Consider the following 16,881-nt stretch of genomic DNA (forward strand, 5'->3'; position numbering starts at 1 on the left):
CCTTACCAGGCTTTTCCCCTGCCCATCCCCTTGGGGCAATATCTTTTTGAAATTGTTATTAAAATCGCAATGCGATAAGATGCCGATGGGGAGCGTGTGTTTCCTTTGACAATTACTTCGATTTGCCATGCTTGGGTGGGATGAGAATGTAACTCGAACTGGTACAGTTTGACTCTGTTTGACTTAATGAAATAACAAAAAGAAGGCTCTTTAACCTACAGATAGTTAAAGTTTACACAACTGATTTTTAATCACAAAAGCAGCTTTACCGGGAGGGCATTTTATTTATTGATCTATTGTCACTGGCAACCTTGTTGCGGCTTTTTGCAATTATTTATTCGCGCTCTGAGCAAACCGCATGGAAAATGTTTTCCAACCAATACGTGACAATGGGACAATCGAGTCGACTGGCAACATTCACCTTCGCTCGTCAATCGCTAAATGCCCTGATTAATCCACTTCAAACAGGGCGAAACTCAGATTTTAGTCACCTACGTGAACGGCGGCAAAAAGTTGTTGTTGTGCCGAAATGAGACTGCGACTCGGCTGAGGTACTCGCATATCGCTACGTGCACAGTGGCTGATTGCATTTACGTGTTGTCACCTGTCGCCCCTGGAAGCCCTTCTGTTCCCACCCACAATCACTGCACTTCAGTCTGCAACTAATGCGAATGAATGGATGCAAGCCACACGCAGCCATCGATAAGCAGTTCGCGGTCTGCCCGCCAACTTGCACCATGAAAAACCCCCAAATATCCCACGCAGAACCACTAGAACCATCTGAGTCTCCCTCCAATATTTCACCCACTAAATTTGGCAACATCTAGACGTGGCAAACTTCTGGCTAATCAGATGCAGTTGTAATTACAAAACTCCGGCGTTGAAATTTCGAGAGTAACGAGGTTAGGAAATGGGATTAGATGGGGTTTCTAAACTGCCAGAACGAGGAAATCCTTTTAATGTTATAAACACACTAGGAGAAGGGGAGAGGAGATCCTGACTTCATTTGACTTTTGTGCAATGTTACCTTTCCCTGATTATAATTTGGAATTCAAGGTTATCTCTTATCATATTTGAAAGAATAAAAAGTTTAAAATTAAATATGATTTTTGGTTACCCTAGATGTTGCCACACAAATCGAACCTTTATGAGGTGTCCACATATCGCGACTTTCAGCTAGATAATAGGGGAAACCAGCTAATGCCCCCTGTGAAGGGTTATCTGCCACTGGGAATCTTTAGAAGCGATACTGGTTGGGAAAGAGAATGGGTCAGGGGCAGAGGCACGTCGAGAATTCTAGACTTTGACTTTCGGCAAACTTTAAGTAAATCTGCTTATCTTGCTGGAAAGTTTCGCTCTACGTGCCGCCGTCTCGTCGCGGTCGCCAGTTGCTTTGTTCCACCCACTGAGCCACTGAGCCACCCAGCAACCCACAACTTCTATACTGAAACCACCATGCAGTACCCCCTTTCAGAGACAAGAGGAATGCAGACTTGTCATAACGTTGACAATGTCTGGACACGTTGGCATTAGGCCGGTCAAAATGTGGACTCCCTATCGCAAAGGTCGCTGTCAATCATAGAAGTTGTTCCCCTCTTTCGGGGGAAGAAATCCATAGGAGGTGGATGTCATGTGCTGAAGGCCACTGCCATTGCACACTGTTGCCAAGTGAAAATTAATTGAAATTCTCGCTCTCAGCTGGAAATCATTGGTAATGTCCTCTTTGCCAGCTTGATCCCTTGCTGCTTGAGTGCACCGACTGATTTGCATGTGAGTTCGCCTTGGAGGAGGGATAATGGTCTGTTGACACTGCCTCCGCTTCGGGGAAAGCTTGTTAATTGCAATGGATTCTGATGTGATTACGACAGCTTCGATAAATACCAACTTGGAGTTCATTGTTCGGATTTTCCAGGAAGTAAATCATATTGAAGTTGATTTAATGAAGTAAAAGGAAGTAGTTGTTATGTAACTATTATTGTTGGACTTAATTCTCAGATCGAAAGAGAGATTCTTGCAATTTAGAAAACTTAATTTAATCTTGTAGTAATTTCCGCACCTGCTTTAGTTTTATTGCCTCGTCCACCCTTCATTTTAATCCCTTAGTTTATTTTACGCTTCTTTTAACGACTCTAGCTGAAAGCCATTCAACCCATCGAAGGCCATTCCTCTTGGCCAAGGCTCTTAAAGGCATCTGGCGCATAGCATACTATCCCTTTTCCCGATTACAGGACTGCTCCCATTACTGCTCCTGGCCAAGTGCAAGTGCATGGCCCAATTTATGGTCAAATGCTAATTTTGGCCATGTCCTCGCACAAAGCGCGAATTGCTCTTGTCGCTGGGCGAGGACTAGGAGTTGGAGTAACACGACCAGGATCAGGACTCCACTTTGAGGACTCCAAAAGTGGAGTCCGTTGCGGGCCAGTGGCTGCAATAACTCGTCTGCGTGTCGGTCGGTCTGCTCGTCTGCAGCTGCCAGATGGCTCCGAGCCGGGATCCCAGATCCCTGGCAACTTTGTGGCTCCCGGTAATCCTTGTTGCATTTGTTGTACGCCTCGCCGTCGTTGCCATTAATGCCCGCAAAAAAAGGAGGGCAGGACAGCGCGGAGGAAGTGCAAAAAAATGCTATTATCTTTTTAAATTGTCTGCCAGGCGGCGGAGGAACAGCGGCAGCAGCAGCAACAGCAACATCGAAAGCCGCAGGAGCAACATCAGGCACGGCGGCAACATCAGCAATAGCAACAGGGAGAAGTTCACTCAAAAGAACTTTTATAACATTTTTAAAACAATGATTAAATATATTTTACTATAAAAATCTAAAAATTTCCAAACATATCATTACTACATAAGCTCTTATCAAAAAAATGGACATTAATCTTAATTTCCAAAACATATCCTTCATTGAGCTAAATTTTTAAATACATGTTAGCAAGGATAACCTTCTAAACCCTAAAACATTTCCCACAAACATTTTCTCAGTGCCGCGACAGAGGGAAATATGGATTAAAATGTTGCCCGGAGAAAAGCCAGAAGGAAAAGTAGAAAAAGGCGAAGGAGGATCCTTGCGTGGCTGGCGCGTTAACTTGATTTTTTAAGTGCCTCTCCGGCGCATTATGAACACGGCCCAGCCGATTACGGCTAGCCATTTTTCTCCATTTTCCGCCCCGCTTTTCATTTCTGCTCATGCATACGAAATTAGTGGCGATACGGAGCCAAATTCGCAGCGAAGTGGAGCAAAGGCGGAGGAAGCTGTCCAGGGAAGCGTTTATGGCTTACAGCGAGTTAATCGCGCTGTCATCATCCGTCGCTCGTTTGTCCAACTTGCAGCAATTGTCGCAGTTGCAATTGTGTGTGTGTGTATGGCCCAGTGTTTGGGGCACTTGAAGTAAGCGGCTTATTCTGCTGGCATTTCACTTGGCTCAAATCCACTTCGCAGGCTTCGAGAAGGGAGACTTGAGATGGCTGGCTGAGAAGCCTTCATTGTCTGCTCCTTCCTTTATCAAATAATTATGACCCATTATCTGTGAAAGGGTAAGGAAATTTCAAAGACTGCTACAAGAATTAGCAATATATATGCGTTATAGTTGCTGATGCTAAAGAAGGTATCAGAGAAAGTATGACAAGACTGAAGTAAGTTATAAGTTGTAGACTTTAAGAAAGCTTCCTTAGTAGTTGTCTTCCAAACTTCCTGTTGATTTCTGTTAATTTTTAATCAACTGCTTACAGCTCGACAGCACGTCCCTCTGAAAATTCCACTAAGTGGGTGTGGCCGGGTCGTAAAAACTGATTTTAATGCTCAGTCGAAACTATGGGGCAGTTCCAAAGTCCCTTCCCCAACCCCCTCACCACTGAGACGGCGTCTTTGTCTTTTACAACCTTTTGTCAGTCGTTAATTTTTATGTTTATAGCGCAAATTCTCGCCTTGCTGCACACACGCTCACTGAATTTTGAAAACCGCAAAATGGCGAGCCAATTGATGGGCGGCGGAGTAAGTTTCGGGGAGGAGTTCGACGACGTTCAAGGTAGTTAAAACAATAACAATTAGCTGCAAGCCAAAGTCGTTGGCCGCACGCCGAAATTAATTAGCGAGCGAAAGCGCTCCGTTTCGAGGTTAGGTTGAGTCGAAAAGTGAGGTTAGCTCCGGGCGCAGAGTGAGGTTAGGTTTCACTCAAACACACAAAGTGCAACAGCCAAATCGGAAAAACCAAAGTTAAATTATTGTGCTGACTGGACTGGAAGTCAGTCGGGCTTGGGTGGGAAATCTAATCAAACTAGTGAAAACTTTCGACCGGAAAAATTGCACATTGAAAGTTTGTCCGCCTCTTCAGGGAAACTTTTTCTGGCTCTCTCTCTCTCTTTCTCTACTTAAACCTCATCTGTCTCCCTCCTTGGGCGGAATAATTGCCAAAATGGAAAGCCAAAACTTAAACAAAAACGCAGACATTAATGAAATTTTGATAAACTTTTGCCCGAGACTGCAGTGAAACAATGAAAGCAGCCCAAATATCGGAAAGAGATACACAGCCAAGTGCAATTCGAGCAGACAAATCAGAGCAAATTATGATTTATTGAATTTTAATTTAGTGCCAGGGCAGAAAATTCGCCATAAATATTTGAAGAAGCCCAGGCCGGAGCCAGAAACTGAATCAGAATTTACGCTCATTGCGAAGTTTGTGGGCTGTTCGAGTGTTTTGCAACCCTCAGGGGTGGCGCCGCAAAGTACAGTCGCCCCCCAGCTTTCTAGCTCTGCGCGTGCCTGACTCACGCATTATTCAGCAAATCGGAAACGGAGAGGGGAGCAGCTGCCAAGAGTTGTATTCCGTTTGATTTTCGGCTGTGGACAGGGCAAGGAGTTTGCCAAATGTGCGTGTGCGTATGCAAATCACTGGCCACATGTCATTTCTGACCATTTCCGCTCGAGGACTCGCGTCAGTAAGGCCCAAGGAGCGGAAAAACAAAAGGGAAAACAAGGAAGCTTCCGAATACGAACTTTGAGATACTCTGCCGGATAGTCGATCGAATATAATCCTAATGAGATCTTATGAAAAACCTTCTGATTTCCTGGCTTAAAAGTTATTATCAGTTTTTATAACAATACAAAAATCTCGAATTGAGAATTACTATCTTTTTTCAAAACTCCTTTGCAATATCCCAAATGCTTATTAATACTAACAAGAATAGAGTATTTAAATGTTAATTTTTAAATATTTAAAATCCTTCTAATGCCCACATCGAGGGTATTAAAATAACAATTACGGTAGCAACCCCTTGGTCACTAAATCGGGGTGGCTCTTCGAAATTCCAGCTTCCAGATGGGGTGCCTTATGCCTCATGCGACTTGCGAACTTTTTTCCAACTTGTTTTTACCCACTGACCTTGAAAAGTGAACGCATGCAAATTGAGCAGCTGAAAAATCAACAAAATAAGTCCAAGGGGTGGCTGTGGATCGGGATCAGGTTGCTCTTCCTTATATATAGACGAGTATACATATCCCATTCCCTTGTGAAAACCTCAGCGAAATTGCGAAAAATTGCATTATTTAGCAACAGGGGAAAACATCAACAAAGGGCTTAAAACGCTCGCTTATCAGCGATTCTCTTATCGCGAATTTCCACATGGAAATCCATTAGTCAATCCCCGTATTTCTGCCATATTGGTTTGCCTGTAAACCTCTTACCTCACCGCTCAATTGCCTGGCTAATACCAAAGTCCCCTAGGAAAATTCCCCCTTTTCGAGATGATTGAACAAATTGCTCAGGGAGCTTTATGCAAATTGCTATATATATTGCACAATAGACTAATCGGGTAAACCTTTATGTTTATATTTTTAAGAGAAAGTGATTTGGTCAGAAAGTAAAAGAAGATTTCAGTTAGAGAAGATTACTTGAAGACAAAGTTACAGTAAATTACCTTAAAAACTTTTATTCAGAATGAAGTTTGTCTTTCTTTATTACTGAATTAACTTATTAGCTAACATTTTAACGATAACGATAACGTCTTTTTATAAAAGAAAGTAGAATGGCAAATAAATAATATTTTCGATCAGATGGCATACTGTAATCTCAGTAAAAACTTTCTGACTTTTATAAAAGCAAGTAGAAATCCACACAGCTTTCTGTTTCAGCAATCTATCTATTAAAATACTTATTATAGGCTTTTTAATAAAGAAATGTAAACACAATTTCAGTACTTTATACTAAGCCGTGTGCATAAATGTATAAATACCTAGCTTCTTTTCGAACCTATCAAGTCTATCTATCGATCTATCTAACTGCATATATAAAAATACCTACGATTAGATAGCGGGCAGAAACAGCAAAGTAATCAATAGCAAATTAATAAAAGCTGACAGACAAATGAGAATTGAAAGCCTTTAAGCTGTAAGAAAGAGCATTTAATAGTAAATCTGAGTACAACTTCCACAAGTTTTCCGTTAAAGTCCTGTTGCAATATTTACGTTGCGATAAGAATGCTTATTCAGGCCGCCCCCCGCTCTGCAAAAATTTGTTAATGAAACATGGCAAACAATTTCGCTTCTTGGCCTGTCTGCCTTGCCACCGAAAACATGGCGAAAACAAAAGTCCAGGAGACAAGACTTTTCATTAAAATTGCACAGCCGGAGTGGGAGGAGTGGGTTGAAAGCGAGCTGGAGAGGGGCTTATAAGGTGGGTGGATTCAAGGATTATTTATGGGGAGCCTGGCGGAAGCTGTCGGCGCAGCTGCCTTTCACTGGCTGCAAATGGCATTGCAATAAAACGAAATTAAATTGCTATTTTGCATACATATTATGTGTGTCCCGCATGTCCTGGACACGCACACACACTCAACCACATGTGTGTGTGTGTGGTCTCATATTCATAGTTGTCTGGCTGGCGAACAATAACCGAAATATCCCGAATCCTTTGACAACATCTGGCCTCCCGAATAGTTTTTAACCCCTGCCCTCGTGGCAGCCTCAGACTCAACCCTTTGTAATTGCTCAAAGCTTTTATTAAAATGCATAAATTAATAGAATTATTTTGGGCCAAAGACACCTTTTTATGGCGCCATTTAGGGCATGTGTGGAATCGTTACCAAAAACCAGTTTGGCCCTCACAAATTGCCCGATGGCTTATGGCCAAACAATTACAAATGACGAAGTTAAGATCCACGCCAAATGCACCACAAATGACCGCAATTAGCCACCCTCCTTCGCGTAGTTTATGGGTATTTACACAGGGAAAATACTATTAGTGTGGCTTCAAAATGGTAATTATAATGAAATATTGATCAGTGAATATAAAATGTTAGTTTTTGTAGTTAGCAAGATAGTTGTAATCCCTCATAGACAGCTTATAGCTAGTGGAAGTCTTCTACTTTTCTCCTTGTGTACTTCGATGGCATTACGAAAATCATTGAGGCAGCATCCATCCGCAAATCAGGGCAATTAATATTAAGTGGATTATTATTTAATGACCGCTGCACGCACTCGGAGACACTGAGGAACCACTTTGAGGCACACCAACCCCAACCCCAACCACAACCCCAACCATAACCACATCAACTTCAATCTCATTTTGTCCTAACTGTTATGATCCCGAATGGAGTTTTCTCTTATGGTTGTCATATTCTAATTACACGAGAGCACGCAGTTATTACACGGATTCGCTTAATGCCACAGATACGGATGCTGCGATTTGATGACCCCTGACCCCTAACCCCTAAACCCTAACCCCTAGCCTGTTATGCCCCACCACACCCACTACAGTAGTTATAGCAGCATTAAAATGGCAAATTGACGTTCATTTCACGTGCTAGTGGACCGTATCCGGATGTGCGGCTATATGAGCATAGTCCTCATTGAATGGGCGTCGCTAATTGATAAATTGCCCTGATGCGTGGCTGGGATCTATATCCATAGTCACATATAATAGCTACTCCAGAATGTTCTAGAATGTGATTAAAGAAAAAACGCTTTCTAAAGGTAGTAAAAGTAGTTTTTAATTCGCATTTCCCACGTTGATTAAAGATTTGTTAGTTCTAACTTTTCCACTATTGCTGTCTGAAATCTAGTTCAAGTCTGCTTTAATAAACAGAGCTGCAAAATGCTATATATTTGCTATATAGATTCCAGATCAGTTGACACTAAAACGGATTTTATTTATTTACACAAATACAGTAGGTCAGGGAAGAGAGGAGTGGGAAAAGGGCGATAAGGAAACTGCGATGCAAATTCAGGGGACAATAATAGTCCGAGATTGCATCGCTGCCTTACGTAACCAGTTGACATCCACGTCATCTCGGAGGTTCCGACTTAGTCAGCAGGCGTCCAAGATGGCGCCAGACCCCCATTCCGGCGGAACCTTTCCGGAGGCAAACGCAAAGCCGTGTGCACCAGCCAGTGATAAGAGGGAAAGAGAGAATCTTTCGGGGAATGGCAACCAATTGAATAAACGTGGCCTAACTTTATCAGCCAGAGGAGGAGTGTGTCTCTGATAAGATAGTCGGGCTCCTTTCAGCCTCTGAGATCCCAGGAAGATTACTTAACGGTTTGAATGATTTGTCACTTTTTACCAGCGATTTGGGTTGTCAAATGGTATAATCATAAATTATTCAAAAATGAGAGATCTTTGGTTAGCCTAGACTCTTTTTGGAAAACCCCTTTTTATTTTTTATTGCCAACAGTCGTAGAACATGATTCAAAGTCAGCAGTTTCCAGGCAGTTTTTTCATTTTCATTTTCATTCCATATAATATGATTCACAGACAAGACTAATCTTCAAAAATACTAAGCCATTTCTGTCTCTATAATGGAGTATAAGTTTTGTTTACAGAAGATTATCTGTTTCTTGGAAGAGAAGTGACATTTATTTATAGAAGCATCCCATTGGTCTTCAGTTTAAAAAGCCCTTAAAAATCTAAATCCCAAACGGTAGCGTTCTGGAACTTTACAGCCCCTTGTAATCGCAGAGCGTGGTAATAGTCGAGTAATTTCGCGATTGTAAGTTCCATTGTTCCATGGCGGTATCCAAAGTACACTGCCAGTTGGTCTGCTATCAGCACTCGGAGAAGAGAAGCGCAAACAGACGCCCCACATTGAGGACCGCCTCTAGAACCAAAAGCAGATCCATTTCGAAAACCCAAACCTTATCGGAGAGGCAAACAATCTGCTGTTTTACTAGTTGATATTTAGTTACTTTGTTGTGTTTATTTGTTCAAGCGGTAACGTACATGCTAAAGATACATTGCTGGGGCGAACTTGCTAACTTATTTATGATAACATTATCACAATCTGATGTGCTGGTAAATCAAGGTGATTCTGGGCGTAAATCATTCATTTTTGGCTGCTTTGATAATGCTGCTGATGCACTGCGATTTATTGATGAACAAACCAAGGAAACAAATTAATTTATAAGGGATTTATGAGAGCAATTTTGAGGGAATAGTGTAGGAGTGTTGGGAGGAAGAGGAGAATGTTGTTCTCTCCACTCTTTACTGCTTCTGCAGGTACTCGTCGAACAGGTAGACGGACAGAGATGGGTCCGGAACCTTCATCAGCTTGGCGAGGTCGTTGGCATAGCCGGACAGCTTGCGCACGGTCTCGGCCTGCTTGCCCAGGAAGTTCTCCTCGATGTAGTGGGCCAGCTCGGGATCGCGCTCGGCATCGGCGGCGTGAGTGGCACGAGAGTGCACGTGGGTGGCGCCAACAGCCAGCTGCTTCTCAGTGTCCAAAGCCAGAGCCAGGGAGTGCAGTTCATCGACCTCCAAAGTGCCTCGCTTGGTGCTCACAGAGCCAGATGACTCGTGACGGGTGTTGAAGTCCACGACTCCACCACGGCGGGTCACCTGCTTGATCAGGGCAATGCTGTCATCGAAGGAGCGGTCAGAGAGACCCTGGTACAGCTTCTGGAAGCCGGGGCGGTTCTTCTGGTACGAGTTGAAGTGGGTGGCCAGGAGCAGGTAGTCGTACGACTTTGCCAACTGGGCGTTGATGTAGGATTGAATCTCGGGCTCCACATGGTCAATGCCGGCATAACGGGCATTACAGATGGAGTTGCCTAATGGAAAGGAAAGAGAATAGTAAACATTACAGTCTGACTATCTGAGTGGAGGAAAATAACATTTAGAAGGCCGCCTTTATAAAGTGAAGATAAGGTTTTAATGGTTTCTAATAGGTAAGTAAGTAGTAAAGTACATGTGTAAAATCTAACTTGGCTTTTAGTTTTTAAATTTAATATTGTTCTATAAAGAAACAAAGACATTATGGTAACATAAGAAAGGTTTTCAACTATTGTTGACCAATAAGAAATTGAAATTTATCTCAGAAGTTTGTTGAACTCAAACTTAAAAGTGCAAGAAATTTAGAATAATTAACTTTTATAACATCTAATGTATTTCTCACTTACTTTTGCCTGTGAAAAAGCCCGTGAGCGCTTGTTTTTATTATTATTATTATTTCACAAATATACAAAAAGCAACAACACACAGACACAGATTAGGTTCTCTTCATCTATGCTCTCTCTGTAAGAGGCACTCTTTCCTTTTACTCACCCGAGAAGGCCGACGAAGAGCAGGCGGTGATTACGGTGTTCTGGCAGTACTCTTCGTTGTTGGCCAGGGCCACGGAGCCGAGGCACGCAAAGAGAGCGAGTGCAACGAAAAGTTTCATCTTAATGCCTGATTACTGTAAATTAAAATCAAAATTGAAATGCGAAAACAATGGAAATTAGTTTCACAATATTTGACAATTGGAAAAACAGCCACTTTTATTTTCGTTTGATGTGGAAATCGCCCATTTGCGTCGTAGAGTTTTCTTGAATGTTCTCTCTTGCGTTTTTCATCAAAACAAAACCACCACCAATGGAATGTTTTTGTTTTTCAATGTTTTTCTGTGGTTTATATTACGTTTTCCAGCAATATACTCGCTGATTCTTTTTACCACACACTCACTAACTAGCTAGTAATTGTTTAAACTCACTTCAAGTGTCTGCAATGCGTTAATAACTTTTTAGACGCTGCTTTTGTGTGCTGCTTGTTGGAACTCTGAAAATCAACTGCTGTTTATAGCGTCGCGTTCGACTCTTTCTATTCGATCGATAAGGCTGTGTATGTGTGTTTCTGGAGAGAGTGCATGGGCATTTGTTATTTTGCGCTCAGTGCGGGGATTTCGTTGTCATTCAAACATGGCCGCGGTGGTGTTGTTTTTGTTGCCTTCTGGATAGTGACTCACGGCAGGGTTGTCAGCGTGTGCAAAAGGTGGACACTGCACTTTGGATTTCAAGTGGCTTCTTGAAAATATTTATAAGAAAGTTGAGATTTATTGGTTAACATTTGATATGATTTAAAAGATGTATTACTTAGATATATTATAATATATACAGAATTAATAGCTTGGCGACCTTTTGCTTATAATCTTAACGTTCTTTTCATGCGTGTTCCCTTCCTATGCACGAATTGCCTTTTAATGTTCGACTCATAAAAAAATGTGTAAAAGCTTAATTATTTGTATAAATGGTTTTTACCTATTTAAATTATATTCATTTCTGAAAATAAATCATAGCTTAATTGGGTATGAATTTGTCTTAAAATTAAATTTTATTTGCCCTATAGGGTTTCTCCAATAGGCAAGTTATATAAAATCTCTATAGTTTCCCAGAGTTTATCCCCCTTATCAACTGTCATTCACAGAGTTCTGCAAGCGACACCTCAAAAAAGCCGTCGCCATATTTAGTAGCTATCAAAGTTACTGATTGATCCCCTCGCCGAACGTGACAAATCAACTTCACAAAATAAGACTTAAATTGTCAAGCGAAAATTAAACCGCCTGGCAACCCATGACGTGTTGCTTTTACACGACCAAAACAAAAACAAAAAACAGCTGACGCAGAGCGCAAAAGAGCAGCCATATTGCATTTGCATGATTGTTCTTTTGTACATGAGGATTATCTTACTAGGAAACCCGACAATCCCTGCAAAGTATAGTCCATATTGAGGACGTGTGTATGAAATTAAGTGCGTCTATCTTCGGGAATATTCAATTATCAGCCATTTAAACGGTTAACAAAGAAAGACGACATGTTGGAAAGATAGCAGTGCACACTCTCCATCACTCACACTCGCACACAAACCCACACAGAGAGAAAAGTCGAGAGCGAGAGCGCTTAAAAGTGTTTTGTCCGCCGTTTGGAGCGACAGTTCGCTTTCGAGTTCGCTATAAACACAAAGCATAGGCATTAGCTCTACTGAAAAATCAGATTACGGCTGTCAAGCAGAAGGTACTGGAAACGAAACCATTCGAGAAATCAAAATAATCCCAATCAAAGCCCATCAAATTGAAGCAGGCGACGCCTTCTGCGCCAGTGTGTGTAAAGGCAGCTAGATTTTCAATCAATCGGCAAAGAGCGAGGCCCTATTTAAAATTGTACCCCAACTCAAGTCGCCTCATTCTCATTTGTGCATTTCAAGCAAAACAAACTAAAAGTGTCAACAAATTTGTTCTGTGATTTCGTGCTAAAGACTTCTTCCATTTCGACGAACAAAGATGGTGAAATTAATCGCTAGCCTTCTCCTCTTGGCCGTGGTGGCCCAGGCCTATGGAGATTTCAAATGTGAGTACTATAATTAAAGATTATTTAGCGGATATTCAAACAAAACAAAGGCAGTACTGCGGAAAAAATAATAAATTTCGACGCAATAGGCAAAGAGTGAAAAAATCAACTGTAATGCTGGAGTTGAAGAGAGCATGCGCTGTTTCTCTTAGCCGCTCTTCGTTCTCTTTTTTACTGGAGTAACCAAACCAGTTGTTTATTTTTTAATTATCGATACTTCCGTAACGTTTTTAAAAGAAATGCAAACCAGTTTTAAATATTCAGTTTCCATAATTCAAACGTGCGAATTTCGCTTTCATTTTCGTGAATAAAACATCTAAATGAGCTTGACCTCCGTTGTTGTTTTTACATTTCCAATACAATTCCAATTTCAAGCTCTCTTTGCACACGGCTTGTGATGTGCGAGCGAGGTGGCTAACCAAAAGCATGCTTTTGCACACGACACTACATCAAAACAAATACCGTTACTATGGCGGAGAGAAGTGCGCACGTTACCAATGCAATTACAAGAAGAGAGTGAGTAAGAGAGTAAGCCATTGCAGTTTTGCACACGGTTCTTTTGCCCTAGAATAACGGCATACCAAGCGCAGTTTCAAAGTTTTCTGTAATTACGCCCCCCTTAAAAATAGTAACCACCCCACAGCCCCCTCTCCCTTAGCCAAGCCTGAAAGCAAGAGTTTCGTAAAAGAGCTGCAGAAAGAAAGAGAAGAACTGAAACAGAAAACAATACAAAATCCGAACCACGGTGAAGGTCAAGATCAGGGGTGCAAAGGTTTCTATTAAAGTTACGCTTATAAAAGTCGAATTTTCTATAAATTAAAAAGCTGTAATTTACTTATTGCTTTGTTAGCTAGATTAATTCGACTTAATCTTGCTCTTTAATTTGATTTTACCCCCGACTTAAACCATCCGAATTTCTTTCCAGGCTCGTTGGCCGTGCCGGAGATCACCAAGGATTGGGTGGACATGAAGGATGCCTGCTTGAAGGGCATGCGCCACCAGATCCAGGAGGAGATCAACGCCTCCTACCAGTACTTGGCCATGGGCGCCTACTTCTCCCGCGACACCGTCAACCGCCCTGGTTTTGCCGAGACTTTCTTCAAGGCCGCAAAGGAGGAGCGTGAGCACGGTTCCAAGTTGGTTGAGTACCTTTCCATGCGCGGTCAACTGACCGAGGGAGTCAGCGATCTGATCAACGTTCCGGTAAGTCTACACTCTCCTAACTCCCAATCTGAAAGCAAGCTAATCCTGGACAATCCTCCGCAGACTGTGGCCAAGCAGGAGTGGACCGATGGCGCCAGCGCTCTGTCTGATGCCCTCGACCTGGAGATCAAGGTCACCCGGTCCATCCGTAAGCTGATCCAGACCTGCGAGGGCAAGCCCTACAACCACTACCACTTGGTGGACTACCTGACTGGTGTCTACTTGGAGGAGCAGCTCCATGGACAGCGCGAGATTGCCGGCAAGCTGACCACCCTCAAGAAGATGATGGACACCAACGGCGAATTGGGCGAGTTCCTGTTCGACAAGACCCTCCTGTAAGGAGGTGGAGATCACCATCAAGTGGAGCAGCCCAGTCACGCATCAAAATTTTATCAGCCAGTCGAGTTCATAAAGTGTTCTGTTGTTATCTGTTAGCCGAGAGAGCCTTCCCCGAGGGTCCGCTATGAAATCACCACCAACCAAGTCAACGACTGGCCAATAAATTATCCGTTCGACTGCGATCCTCAAACCAGCACATCAAAATTCCACGTCTGTTCTTTCTTATCAACGCACGCGAGGAGTCTTATAAATTCAAGTTCTTTGAGTTCTGATTTACCGTACACCTCGGGAGGGGGCTCCGCATTACGCAATCGCTGAGATTTCGCCTAGCCTTAAGTGGAATCGCTCATCCGCATAGAAAGACACTCAAGCACAACCCATTCAATACATCCTATGTCTTTATACTTTTCTGTCAATTAGACGAGCAAAATATTAAATAAATAAACAATATATGTGTAATAAAGGAATAACGATATGCGTCTTTTATTCATTATTTTTTAAGATGACTAACGGAAGATAATTATTTATTATGGCGGGATTTGTAATAAACGAGTCGACATAATAATTGAACAATGTCGTATTTGTATTAAATTTTGGTCGAAAAGCCACCCCGGAAAGAAGCCATAAATCGGGTTCAATAATGATGACTCGTACCTTTTTGAACCCCGAAAACGAGTTCTAAACGATTAAAAATAACATCTGATAACTTATTTTCATATAAGGTGTTGGGAAAATTGTGATATTACCCCTTATAAAAAATTCAAAATTCATAATTTATAATTCATCCATAACAAAACCAATAATTGTCCGAATATGAAAAGTCATATTTCGTTGAGCTTGTTTTTTAATTCCTAACAAATCTGCATTCACAGTTGAAAATGTCAATTTCTCGCCATTTTTCGCAAATTTTTATGATGTTCCCCTGTTGAAACTGCGAAATTTGGTTTACCCTTATTTTCCCCTCAGTCCGACATTATTGTTTCCATAACTTGGCTAATAATGGTCCAAATATGGAATGTCATATCTCGAACGGCTCGTAATTTGATTGCTATGATCCCCAATTGATTTGCATTCAAATCTGGGAAACTTCAATTTTCGACATTTTTCGCAAATTTTGATGATGTTACCCCTTACAAAAATACGAAATTTTGTCAAAAATTATTTTTTTCAAAATCGAAAAACTGGTGATAGGGGTGATAAGTGTTGGTCGTTAGCAGCACAAAAAAGTTGTTCTTTCAGCTGTGCGTCTTGTTTTGGCCGAGCTAGAGCTAAAGTGCCTAACATAGTATTGCAAATTTATGTTAAAAATGGGTTTCCAGCTTTTTTAGCCATTAAATCGGCACTCGCAGCCACAAATAAGAAGAATAACACAAAAAGCATGTATAGGGGCTTAAAGTTTTTGTTGTTAACTGCATAAAATAGTCACTGTTTTAGCTATGCTTCTTGTTTTGACAAAGTTAGAGCTAAGAAACGGCAAGAATCTTGGCTCTAAAAGACGTATATTTGACTTTGGGCCCCAAAAAATGAGTTTTTTGTCCATAGCACAGCCAAAAATGGTCCAAAACAGGAATGTAATACCTCGTAGGGCTTGTAATTTGATAGCTATGATTCCCAATCGGTTTGCACTCAAATCTGGAAAACTTAATTTTCGGCCATTTTTCGAGAATTTTGATAATGGTACCCCTTATCAAAAATGCGAAATTTGGGCAAAAATTGATTTTCCCAAATTCGAAAATCGAGTGATAGGGGTGCTTAGTTTTGGTCGTTAGCAGCACAAAACAGTTGTTCTTTCAGCTGTGCGTCTTGTTTTGGCCGAGCTAGAGCTGAAGAGCCTAACATAGTGTTGCAAATTTCTGTTAAAAATGGGTTTCCAGCTTTCTTAGCCATTAAATCGGCACTCGCAGTCACAAATAAGAAGAATAACACAAAAAGCAAGTATAGGGGTTTAAAGTTTTGGTTGGTAGCAGCGTAAAACAGTCAATGTTTTAGCCGTACGTCTTGTTTTGACAAAGTTAGAGCTAAGAAACCGCAAAAAACCGAGCCCTCTGCTGGCAAAAGACGTATTCTTGGCTTTGGACAGCCATAGCACAGCCAAAAATTATCAGAATATGGAATGTAATACCTCGTACGGCTCGTATTTTGATTGCTATGATCCCCAATTAATTTGCATTCAAATCTGGAAAACTTCATTTTTGGACATTTTTCGCAAGTTTTGATGATGGTACCCCTTACAAAAAATTGAAAATTTGGCCAAAATAAAAATTGTTTCAAATCGTCAATCTAATGATGGGGGTAGAAAGTTTTGGTCTTTAGTTGCTCAAAACAGTCTTTATTTTTGCTCTGCGTCTTGTTTTGACCAAGTTATAGGTATATAATCGATAAGAATCTGTCAAAACTCATAATCGTGAATTTCGGCCCAAATAATTAGAATCCTACCAATAACAAAGCCAATAACTGTCGGAAGATGGCATATAACACTGAATTTTAAATTAAAAATCGAGATAAGCTGCTTTAAAACTTAATAATTTTTTACAATTTTTCTAAAAAAAAAAAATGATGTGATGTTACCTTTTATGAAAAGTACATAACTTGGTTTTTGTCGATTTTGACCATAACTAGGTGAATAATGATCTGAATATGGACTGTCATAGCTCGTTTTGTTTTCTAATTTCCAATTGATCTGCATTCGAATCTGAAAAGGTACACTTTTGACCACTTTCACCCTTACCCCATTTACACTACTGTGGAATATCACA

At 41.3% G+C, this 16,881-nt stretch overlaps 2 protein-coding genes across 5 annotated transcripts; one reads left to right on the forward strand and one right to left on the reverse strand.

The window, feature by feature from the left end:
* Positions 1 to 9,148: 9,148 nt before the first annotated feature.
* Positions 9,149 to 11,079, reverse strand: LOC108111440 (ferritin heavy chain). The gene is made up of 3 exons (XM_017220908.1): positions 10,954 to 11,079; positions 10,527 to 10,659; positions 9,149 to 10,033 (listed from the first exon to the last, which is right to left on the reverse strand). The coding sequence occupies exons 2-3, from the start codon at positions 10,642 to 10,644 to the stop codon at positions 9,468 to 9,470; spliced, it is 684 nt and encodes a 227-aa protein (XP_017076397.1). The 5' UTR covers positions 10,645 to 10,659; positions 10,954 to 11,079; the 3' UTR covers positions 9,149 to 9,467.
* Positions 11,080 to 12,146: 1,067 nt separating this feature from the next.
* LOC108111429 (ferritin subunit) lies at positions 12,147 to 14,592 on the forward strand. Of its 4 annotated transcripts, none has more exons than XM_017220892.2 (3): positions 12,149 to 12,583; positions 13,509 to 13,786; positions 13,850 to 14,592. In XM_017220892.2, the coding sequence occupies exons 1-3, from the start codon at positions 12,517 to 12,519 to the stop codon at positions 14,123 to 14,125; spliced, it is 621 nt and encodes a 206-aa protein (XP_017076381.1). In that variant the 5' UTR covers positions 12,149 to 12,516; the 3' UTR covers positions 14,126 to 14,592. The 4 variants fall into 4 exon arrangements, with proteins under 4 accessions (XP_041673582.1, XP_017076381.1, XP_041673584.1 ...); XM_041817650.1 differs by having other exon boundaries at positions 12,152 to 12,250; positions 12,492 to 12,583; positions 13,509 to 14,592; XM_041817649.1 differs by having other exon boundaries at positions 12,155 to 12,250; positions 12,441 to 12,583; positions 13,509 to 14,592.
* Positions 14,593 to 16,881: the final 2,289 nt, after the last annotated feature.

Source organism: Drosophila eugracilis, unplaced genomic scaffold (assembly GCF_018153835.1).
Source record: "Drosophila eugracilis isolate 14026-0451.02 unplaced genomic scaffold, ASM1815383v1 contig_1781, whole genome shotgun sequence".
Taxonomy (NCBI): domain Eukaryota; kingdom Metazoa; phylum Arthropoda; class Insecta; order Diptera; family Drosophilidae; genus Drosophila; species Drosophila eugracilis.